Source organism: Xenopus laevis, chromosome 2L (genome assembly GCF_017654675.1).
Source record: "Xenopus laevis strain J_2021 chromosome 2L, Xenopus_laevis_v10.1, whole genome shotgun sequence".
Lineage (NCBI taxonomy): Eukaryota > Metazoa > Chordata > Amphibia > Anura > Pipidae > Xenopus > Xenopus laevis.
In genome coordinates, this window is record NC_054373.1 from 101,166,328 (window position 1) to 101,178,222 (window position 11,895).

Below are 11,895 nucleotides of genomic sequence, written 5' to 3' on the forward strand. Positions count from 1 at the left end.
AACACATTTTTTCTCCTTGGATAAGACCTGTGAGTGCATGCTTTATTTGGGACAGTTATATACCCACAACCTCATTTCCCTCCACATACTTATACAGACCTCTCTATACATTATACACTGATGTGCCTAAACCATATATTCACTAGGGATGCACTGATGCACCGAATCCACTATTCTGGATTTGGCCTAACCCCCGAATCCTTCACGAAAGATTCAGCCGAATACCGAATCGAATCTGAATCCTAATTTGCATATAAAAAAATTTCACTTCCTTGTTTTGTGACAAAAAGTCATGCAATTTCCCTCCCTGCCCCTAATTTGCATATGCAAATTAGGATTTGGATTCGGCCAAATCCGAATTGTGCTGAAAAAGGCAGAATCCTGGCCGAACCCTGAACTGAATCCTGGATTCGGTACATCCCTAAGATTCACATACTGTACCTATACTAAATAACTGTAGATCTTAAGATCACAGTAGCCTAGGGTATTAAACTTGTTGAAGAAATCATCCAAAGGCGTTAATAGAATGTACCATCACTTGGCAAGGCATTCCACAACCTCATTTCCCTCACCATGAAGAACCTTTACAGAAACTCGGAAATAGACATTGTCCAAGAGCTTGAGAAGTGACACAAGAATGTACTGGATTTTGACTGAATGGAAATGATTCACACAACATGTAATCTGGTGCTTGGCCAAATACGATGAATGCATCCACACAGAGAGGCAGATGGCAAACAACTGAAAAATAAAACCCCAATGTTGCATGACTGTATAGAAGCCAGAGTGCAATGTTTTTACACTTACAATTAACCAGCTATGTAGCTTGTAACATTAAATGCAAACAAATCTGAATATTTCCACATTGTTGTTTACAACAATGCAACATTATTTCCTAGAATGAACAGAAATGAAAAGGTAATATATAACATTACAAGGGAAAGCATGTTGGCAGGACACATGTCTTATATTAGCAACTCCCTTTCAATTCTGGTAAAACATGTGTTACATGGACTCTTTCCTCTCAGGTGGGCCCTCGCTGTATTGTGGGAGAAATAACCATAATGATTTCACACACATAACTTTTAAATAACTTTGAGTGCCAGTGGTTCTTAAAAAAAATGACATTTTTTACTGATAGAATGCCAGTGGTAGGTGCTTATATGATGGTACAAGCATCAATCACTTCACAGTTACAACACCCAAGAGGGAATATTAACTGCCTTGGTCAAACAATCCATAAGCTAGATGAAGCTCACAGTGGTCCCATGCTCCAGGAATCTCCTATCCCTGAAACTAACCAATTGAGTCCTTATACAAATGCCTCATCACTGCTAACTCTACTAACTCCTCACACTCCTACAGCAAGCTATTACACGCTCACTACTCCTACTTGGACCCACTTCTGTAGCAGGCCTCTCAGCACACCACTTCCCCCCAGCAAGTGTGGGCTTCCCTTGTTATAACTAGAGAACATCTCCCCCTCCCAACTGTAGATAAGGTCTGACTCTTTGCTGGCCAAAATCTTCCTTGAGAACTATCTAAAATAAAGGTTGGCAAAACCTTTACACCATTACATACAGGACTGGAATAAACAGAAGTTGAACATTTTTATTTTAATGATAGTATTTATCTAATGATTTTTTGAAGGCAAAGATCAATCAAAAATAAATATTTGAATGTGTTCTTAGAGGTTAAAATACTGTAGGTTGCTGATATTGGCTTTATCACATATTTCTCATTTATATATTAATTAATCTCATTTATAATCTTAATTGATTAAATGCACATTCTTGAGCAAAATGTTACTTGTGTACTTTATTCTGACTCATTAATGTTATTCAAGATTTTGAATACCTGAATTCTGTATTTGGACACTGCTTACATTTTCTGTTGTTTCTCTTTCTGATTCCAGGTGTCAAGCAGCTGTGACTATGTGTTTGTCAGCGGGAAGGAAACAAGGGGCTCTATGAATGCGCAGGCTGTATTTAGCTATGAACACCTCAGTGCACCATTAGAAATGACAGTCTGGGTACCCAAAATCCCATTGTACATTGAGCTATCTGATTCCAAACTGAGTCAAGTAAAAGGCTGGAGAATCCCGATACTGCCAGACAGAAGGTAAATTATGTGATAATAAGTCACGCTCATAGCCTTGCAACTCCTTCAGATCATAGTCCATGAACATTAACCTGCCACAGCTATATACTTTATTTTGACCTGTTTATCATGTACTTTGAAAACACATCAACATCACTCCAATGTGACAGATTCTTCATTAGACATTTGTTAAACAGAGACATTTTATAATCACAAATTGGCATTTGGGGACGCAGTACAGCTTATTTACAGAAGATTATTTAGGGCATAGAGTTGCAGGGACCTGTGGTTTCTGTACTGATCAATATTGCTAGTATTTTGAATTTTTTTGTAATGACATATTTAGAGATAGTATGGTAAGATAGTGTTTGTGGCTTTAAATATTTTTCAGTAACATAAAAGAATTTTCATTGTATAAAAAAAAGTAAAAAAAATTCAGGTGTATGCAAATCTGTTTGTCTCCCCTTATTTTCTGGTTTAGATGCAAACTTGTGCACCAAAATGTGTTTTATTTGCTGTTATTTGTAATACAGCACTATTTCAAACACATTTGTATGTGTATTGTTGTCACACCATTGATCTGTGATCCCTATTCCCTACAAACCTTTTTCAATATCAAATACAGATACAGTGTCAGATGATTTCTCAAAGCACAAAATATTGATTTCAGAAAACCATCAGCAACCATTCTATTGCTTAATCCTTGAGTAAGCTATTGCTGGTCCAATTCAGCAGTATATGCCTGTGGGCAAATCTCATTTGTTGGACTCATATGTGGCCAAGGGGTGCTACTATATGTCTATTGTGTGTAGAACTAGTGGAGCTTAAAATTCTTCTCCATTTTGTGGAAATTAACTTCAGTATATTAGAGCTGGATGGCAGTGGCAAAATATTTGTAAGAGTTTGCATTTAGGGACAGTTGCGAATATGGAAGAAGAACAGTAATCAAAACAGAGGCATGTTTATTCATAAACCCCTCTAGGACCTAATTGATTGAAGACCAGTTTTGAGTTTGACATTGAAATAGGATGCTTGTCCATGCTTGCAGTGGTAATTAATCCCCTAGGTCCACTGCTAACTGTAAGGATTGGCTGAGAGCAAAATGACCCTTGCTTCAGTGCTGTCAAGGGTGTTCTGTAAGCCCATTTTCTAAGAATGCTCCCTTTGATTTAGTACACATGTATAATGGTCAGTTGGGATGCACTTTTCTTTTCCCTTCCAACACAAAACTACCCACAGATACTTCAAACATCAGAAAATTCCAATTTCTCCTCTTCAATTTTCTGCACCGCTGCATTCTAGTGATTTCCGTCACAAGGAAGATTGCTAACTTTGTTTTTCAAAATGGATAGAATAGAAATTACTTAATTTTTTTTCTTTTAACTCTGCTTGACCCATGAAACAACGATCAGCTTCTTCCTTTGAATATAATTACAGTTATTGTATGGATACTCTTGCTCTGGAATGAAAAGACTTCTACAGCATTTCTTCCCCATTTGTACCCCATTTGGCTCGTTTTATAATCAGTGCTCTCAGATTTTTCAGCTAGTATAAATTTTCTCACTGACCGTCAGGTTTTATAATTTCCATATAATGGCAGCACCGGTATAAAAGATGGAGTACTGGAAGAAATTTGAAGCCAATCAGAGCACAGATCATTTGCCTTTATTTTCTTCAGTGTAATACTACTACAATTGTAAAAAAAATCATCCAAAATGCAAGGCATGAAAAGAGCCCTGTGCTGAGTGGCACATAGCATTTTCATCTAATGCTTTGCATCTCTCAAGCTATGAGCAGCACCAGCAAAATGCATGAATGTGATTTCCAATATTTAATTTTTTGGTGCAAATCTCATAGAAAAGTGATTCCTGACCAGTAGCTCGGGAGCAATATCTTGCTCACCAACCCCTTGGATGTTGCTCCCAGTGGCCTCAAAGCAGGTGCTTATTTTTCAATTCCTGGCTTATGAAAGTTATGGTTGCTTAAAAACCATGTGTACTATGAAACAGAGTCTCCTGTAGGCTACCAGTCCACATAGGGGCCACCAAATAGCCAATCGCAGCACTTATTTGACACACCTTGGAACTTTGTTCATGCTTCTTTTGCTCTCCAACTCTTTTTAAATTTGAATGTGGCTTAGGGTTAAAAAGGTTGGGCATCTCTATCATAGATAATTATTGGCTGTATTCCTTAAAAGTGACAATAACACAACATTATTCAGTATTAACCTTTTAATCCTAAAACACTGCAGATTAACATGAAAGGCAATTTGGGTTTATTTCAGTAGACTAATATTGTCTTTATTTTAAAATCAGCATTGGTCCATTAAATGTAAAACTCAAAAGTAGTAATTTACCAACATGGAAAGTACTATTTTTTGCACTTTGCTTGTGGGCCCTTGGATATTAATGTGAGGAGCAGCATTTTGTGCACATAGGTGGTTCTTCCTCCTTATTGTCCTTACTATAAAGTGGGCATTGTAAAATGAGAAGTAATAAGCTTTGCTCATCTTGTGTCATGGTATCACAGTTGCATATGCACTGACTGTTGTATATGTTTTTGTACCTTCTGAAAACACCAATTAAGCTGTGCTCAATAAATAGTGCTGCACACGCAGTGTTTTACACAAATTCTTATTAGAATGGTGTATGGTGGTCAGTACAAATTTCAAACGAATTTTGTCCAATTCCTTTACGGTTGCTCAGTGCTGCAACTGCTACATGCGATCCAAAATTGAAGAAGGGACACCAGCTGATTACTGAAAATAAACTATAATTCTGAGTGGTGGCAAACACGACATGTTTCGGGTACAATACCCTTTATCAATCACTTGATAAAGGGTATTGTACCCAAAACATGTCGTGTTTGCCACCACTCGGAATTAAAGTTTATTTTCAGTAGATCTGCTGGAGTTCTTTTTTCTTCTTCAGTTTTGGATCATTTTACACACATTCTTATTACAAAAGCATTTGTTATCAATACCCTTTGGAGATAGAAATAAATAAAACAGAAGGGAAATCTAGGACACAGGAGCTTCTTTAAATCCCTGAATGAATAGACTGCAGGCCAGCAGAAATCACAAAAGAGTGAAAGCCTATGAAGAATTTGGCTAATTTGTTTCCAGGGAAATCAAATGAATTTAATGTGATTCCTTTTAATTGGTCCAGCAGCACTTATGTACTAAACATAGACTTAAATTATAAAGTAGATGGATGGATATGAAGTGATATTATTACAACCGGTTGTGAATAGACCATATGCACCCACTCCCACCCACACATACATATGTTTCAACCCCCCCCCCCCGATGACCACAATGAATCAAAGTAGAGGACCCCCAATGCAGAAGTATTAAAAATGGGATCATTTTCATTATCTTAGGCAAGCTGACGTTTGCAGAGCTTACGTTTTTTCTCTTCTTTACTGCTTTATAAAGTGTTCATTTTATGCCTCCCGTCTAGGTCTGTTCGGGACAGTGATGATGAGGATGATGACGAGGATGATAGAAAGCTCTCCCGTGGATGTACTTTGCAGTACCAACATGCTACTCTTCAAGTATTTACCCAGTTTCACACAACCTCCGCAGAGGGTACTGACCAAGTTATCACCATGCTGGGTCCTGATTGGTTGGTAGAGGTTACTGACCTAGTAAATGACTTCATGCAGGTGGAAGACCCACGAATAGCAGAAATGGTTGACAGTAATACACTTGCTGGACGTGAGCCTGGAACTACATTATTTAAAGTAGGTATATCACTAATGAATTCTAATAGATTTGTGTTATACAATAATATAGAACTTAAACCAAGTAAGCACACTGATCACTTGAAAAAAGACACATGTCCAAAAAGTTTAGTCTTTTAAGTCTATATAAAACGTGCCCAACTGCTAGTTGATCCAGAGGAAGGCAAAAACCCCATCTCAAATTTGCCTCAGAGGGGGGAAATTTTCTTCCTGACTCCAAGATGGCAATTGGACAAGTCCCTGGATCAACTTGTACTATGAGTTTTTGTCCATAACCCTGTATTCCCTCACACCCAGTTGGGAAGCACAGTGGCTCAGTGGTTTGATGATATTGATGAAACTGAGTCTAGAATGTTTAAAACATACCTTAGATTGTAAACTTATTTAGGAAAAGACTGATGCAGAAGAACAATTATAAATCCCTGTATAAGGTTAAGGGAACATGCTAAGATTCAGGGAGATTTAGTCACCCTGCGATAAATTGCCTCTTCCTCGGGCGACTAATCTCCCAGAAAAATCTTCCTGCCGGCTAGAATCTAAATCGCGGAGCACTTAGTTTTCTGAAGTTGCCCGAAGTTCCCTCACTCTTAGCCTGTCCCCGTACCCTAAATGTGCTCTTAAGGGTTTTTTAAAAAGATGATTGTATCACAAATACCCCTAAAATAATTAAATGATACACTCTCTTTGCATAAAAGTTGATAGATAAATAAATAATCATATATGTCCCAAATTCATTAAGGTAATAAAAATATATGCATAAAGATGAACCCTCTTAGCATAAAATGTAATCAATAATCATGTTGTGTATAACTAATTTACAGAATGAAGGTAATAAGAAATATATATAATAAGAAATATATGGATGAGTATTGTAGTGATCTGCTACATATAATAAAACAGTTCATCTGATAAAATATTTTCACTCAATAAATAAGAAGGTTCATTAAAGTAAGAATAAACCTATTTACCTGGTCAGAAGCTCAGATGCCAAATTTATTCGTAATAGATATTAGTAGCATCTTATAATGCCAAAACAGTTCTTTCAGGGAAGAAAACAACAAATAACTCCATCAACCCTTTATTTCACTTTGTTTATAAGGGCACCTAACTTATTAAATGTCCCATACTTCTTCTCCACTTATATTATGCTAGGTGCATGTCAAAATGAAGACAGTTTTGGCAAATGACACCATGGGGTAGATTTATCAAAGAGTGAAGTTAGAGATCTCCACAGTCCGCAGAGTGAAATACCGCCTCTCTCCATTCATTTCTATTTTTAAAGGCGTATTTATCAAAAGGTGAACTTTCACTATCACCCTTTGATAAATACACCTTTAAAAATTCCATAGAAATTAAATGAAATGAGGTGGTATTTCACTCTGCGGACTGTGGAGATCTCTAACTTCACTCATTGATAAATATAACCCTATGTGTGGTGTGGAGACACTTACTCATAAATAGAGCTGGCCAGGGTCAGACTGGGGCCCACCGGGGCTGCTTCCTCAGGCCCCCCCCCCCGTTGCTTCACCCCCGCCGAGCGAGCTCTCACTGTGTAAGCTGGTCGAGGCAGAGATGAAGAGTAGCAGGGTGCAGATCTAGGCTGGCGGGGCCCACAAGAAATGGGGGCCCATCGGCCCAGTCCGACCTTGGAGCTGGCAGCAATTTAGCACTTAGAAGGCACCAGGAGTATGTAGATAGCTCCACGTTACTATGGTCTGTAGAAGTGGCAGCAAGTGTAAGACAGCTAGCAGGACCCATCTACCACCACCCTCAAATTCACCTTGTAGGAACATGTTTTGTCAGGTTTAGCTTGAATGCGGGTAGCTTTTTGCCTCCAGGCGTAAGCTGTAATACCTTCATGTAAGCATTACACGTGTGGTATACATGCAAACCTTCCTGTGTGTGAAGCACATTAATATAGAGAGGATTTAGTGCATCATAAAAATTGTGATGGAATTTGGACTTCTCCCTCTGCCCTTAGTTGGTAAAATAGATTCAGAGTCATTTTCAGAATACGTAATTACTTCTCAATGTTAAAGCTAAAATTATTGAAATTGTGTAATGCTTTTACACATCTTTTACTTCATTTTCCCAAAATATTAAAGGTGGTGTCTCCTCTGATGGAAACAGTGCTTGGTCAGACTCCTATTACAGTGACAGAGGAAAAAGTAAGCATAATTGAGCTGCGGGCCCAGGTGATATCTGGCCTAACCCTCTCTCTTCATCCAAGTCCTGGAAACAGCCACACTATCATTGCAAAGACAAGTGCCCAGCACATTCTGAAATCCCCCAAACAGGTAAGTGGACTAGACAAAAGAGCTTGCAGAGCTAGCAGAATGCAAATTATTTATGTAAGTTATTACTTGCAGGTCATGTTGCAAAGTGCAATAAAATGGGCACAATCCTCCGTGGGTTTTTCACATTGCACCCTGCCTTGCACATATTTAAATTCCTACGCCTGAATTCCCCTTGATGAAAACAGCACTGCCATTGCTTGGCAGTGCTGTATTGATGAGGGGTTGTTGGAGGAGCATAGACACGTCCCCCCTCCCGCACATTATTACGATGCACATGTCAGTGAGTGCCAGGGGCACCTTCAATTTTGAGGATTTAAGTAGTAGCTGCTGACTCTTATATCATCACCATTAAATCCTTCTTAATTAAGGAGACCCCAACACTAGTATTAATGATATAACTAGCAGTGTTATTTTTACCCATTCTCTTCCCATCTGATTTTTCTCTTTCTGATTTAGGTGGAAGGACAGTAGCTTGAATGTAGTCAGTGCCCCATGTTGATTTTTTTTTTGGCATGGCAACTGAAACAATTGTCATAATAAATTATCATATTTAATAACCTAAGGCCAATGGGGTACTAACTGTAATAGATGCAAAGTTCAAAAAATGCACCATGATTTTTACACTTTGCCCCCAGCCCACCACTTCTCTTAATTTCCTCAGGTCTCTGAATACAGTGCTACCTCTATTTGACAACACTGTTTGTATATATTGTTACAAATAATATATATTTTGATGACATAGAGCTGATATTTTTCTTCTGTAGGAAGGCCTGTTGAACCTTTGGCTTACATTCAGTGATGGATCCTCTGTACCTCTTTCGCTGTATGATCCCAAAGACTATACCCTTTCCGTGAGCAGTCTAGATGAACGAGTGATCTCAGTGAGCCCAGACCGTACCTTCCCCATTATAACAGCTGGAGAGGAGCAGGGCACAGGAACCCTTCTGCGGGCTGAGATGATAATAAATGAGATCTGCCAAAAAACAAAGAGGAAGAGCATTTTGTCTACAGCAACAGCACTAGTGCAGGTCATGTTTGGTCCGGATGAGCCAGGAGAAGAGGAAGAACCAGGAAAATTAGTGAGTGTTGTACCACCACATTTTCCTGGACAGGAAAACAAAGAAACACCTGGCACAACACTGATTACACCACTTTCTACATCAGTTGAGGATCTCAGTTCACTTGGTTCTGGGGAATATCCATTACCAGTTCCTACAGTTTTCCCCCAATTGCCTCGAGGATTGACAGACTTAGAAATTGGCATGTATGCACTCTTGGGAGTTTTCTGTCTAGCCATTCTGGTATTTCTCATAAACTGCATAGTTTTTGTTCTTAAATATAGACACAAGAGAGTCCCACCAGAAGGTCAGGCAAACCCTGATCATTCCCATCACTGGGTTTTCCTAGGAAATGGACAACCCCTCAGGGCACGAGGGGAACTATCACCACAACCTGAAAGTCCTGCCAATCTTTTGGAGGCTGGAAGTTTACCCCCTCATCATTCTTCATGTTGTAGAGGTGAAGCACGAGGAAGTAGCAGTAACAGTAGCTCCCAGGCCAGTGTACAAAGTCAATCACATGGACGGGGGGACGGATCTTCTGGGGGAGGTGGCTCAAGTCGAGAAGCCAGTGAGGACCCTCTAAGCTCATCACCCACATCAAAGCGAAAGCGAGTAAAGTTTACCACCTTCACTAGCTTGCCCAGTGAAGGAAGTGTATATGATGCAGTACCAGGGGCAGAGGAAAATGATATGGAGTGGGTTTGCCGGGACATGGGACTCCGAGATCCCCAGGAGCTTAGAGACTACATCAGGAGGGTCAGAGAAATGGCATAGCCTTGGTGTTTGTTGGGGCTGTTGGGACTAGATGAGCAAACATGCACCCAAAAAGGATTGTTGCTTTCTCCCAAACATGGAGAATGGGCTTAAAGTTCTCTTTGTGTCTCGCTATTAATGTATTCAATCTCATACTATACCACCACTCTTTTTCTTCCAAAATATCAGTATTCATTCACCTAAATCATTGTCTTTCTATGTCTCTTTTTCTTCTTCATATATGTACTAAGCCCTTTCATATATACCAGCCATACAAAAAGGAGCATGTTGTTTACAATGTCTCTGTATTCTTTGTGATAAAGAAGAACAAGGAACTTTGGCTCCGACATGTCATGCATACCATTAAAAATATCTATACAAATCTAGTTCAGTGAGGTTTCGAAAAAAGGAAGAAGTCTACCACACTGTAGCTTCAAAAATACAGAGAACCTGAACTAGATCTGATTTTCCATCTTAATTGCTTACATTTCACAACAATCCAGACAACAAATTAGGAGACCATGATGGTTGTGACAAAGTACAGTAGCCTGGACAGCTTTTAAATCAAAACAACTACTACTGCTTATACACAGGCTTTACACTAAAGAAAAAAAGGAAGACGTTCAGAATGAATGGAGATTCTGAGGCACAAAATTGACTGCTTTTTGGGAATCAGCATACAAATGTGTAATAAGTATACCATGACACCACAAGGTATTTGTGCTGAGAAAGAAAACAAAGTTTCATCTGGTGACAATATGAGCAAATTATGGCTCATTTCATTCCCAAATTATGTCATTTGGAAAATCCAGAAAGCTCAGAATACCATCAATGGAATTCATGGCCAAAAATATAGACACATTAAAGTAAAACTATGAAATATGAATGTGTTTCTGAAATGTTGTTTTGGTCAGATTCATCAGAATTGAATAATAACATTAGTAATAATAAACAGTAAGATTAAAGCACCTCAAAATTTACACAAATTCTCTCAGGGGAAGTGAGCAGCTAATGCAGTTTACCTGATAATCTGGGTGACAAAAAATAAGTGCTGTTGCACATTGTTGTAGGACTAGCCATCTCTATGGTTTACCAAAATAAATATTAGTCAGTTTGAGATAAGGCACAGACATAACGCGGACCAGCTTCTAAGGTTGAAATATAGATTGTAAGTGCACATCAGCAATTGTTGGCTAAGATTACTTGGATGTAAAGCCAGTATTTAAGAGGTTTATACAAAAAAATGGATTAAGTGCCACGGCATACAGTACATCACGTCACTTCTAGAAATAATGTTCAGATGTAGGTAGTGTTTCTTTTTTCTTAAAAAAAAAAGTTTCAAAGATTATTCAGCATTCAGCTAATCCATCCAAAAAAATGAATCCTTGATTCTATGAGTCAGTGTTTCACTTGCGTGGCGTTCAGTCTGAAGAGTTCTTGTAATAGGATTTCTTCAAACAATACCTTAAACCCTGCATACGTCAATTTATTTTGTTATTAAGAACGTTGATTTATTTGCTGGTTCGGTTTGCCAAAACCGGACTTTTATATTTTTGAGGACATGTGTTATTATTGCCCTGTAACAACGTCAGTAGATAAGCTGACTTTTATTTACCCACTTTATTTTTTGCCCTGGGGAATTTCATTGCGGAACTCTATTTGAGTTGAATGAAATGAGAGGCAGCACTTGACATGGATAAACAAGAGGGAACATAACTGTATGGGGACACTTTTTCTAACTGGAATGATGGATGCCAAAATTGGGTTATCCTTATATAAGACATGTAAAGTCTTGAATTTAACCACTGTTGTGTCGAACTTTTCCTAAATCAATATATAGGAAATAAAATTTGGCAGTGCACCAAAGCTAAGAGTGTTTGTGCTTTTATTCCTTTACACATTTTGCCATAGAAGTCAAGCAAGATATTGATTCTGGGCAT

General features: G+C 38.5%; 1 protein-coding gene across 1 annotated transcript in view; it reads left to right on the plus strand.

Annotated features, from left to right (window-relative positions):
- The window catches only part of tmem132e.L (transmembrane protein 132E L homeolog), a 240,048-nt gene extending 229,082 nt beyond the window's left edge, over positions 1-10,966 (plus strand). Inside the window, exons 6-9 of the mRNA XM_041582251.1 lie at positions 1,916-2,121; positions 5,562-5,844; positions 7,950-8,141; positions 8,906-10,966. Coding sequence (XP_041438185.1) covers positions 1,916-2,121; positions 5,562-5,844; positions 7,950-8,141; positions 8,906-9,976 — 1,752 coding nt within the window. The 3' untranslated portion in view covers positions 9,977-10,966. The remainder of the gene's footprint in view (positions 1-1,915; positions 2,122-5,561; positions 5,845-7,949; positions 8,142-8,905) is intronic.
- Positions 10,967-11,895: the final 929 nt, after the last annotated feature.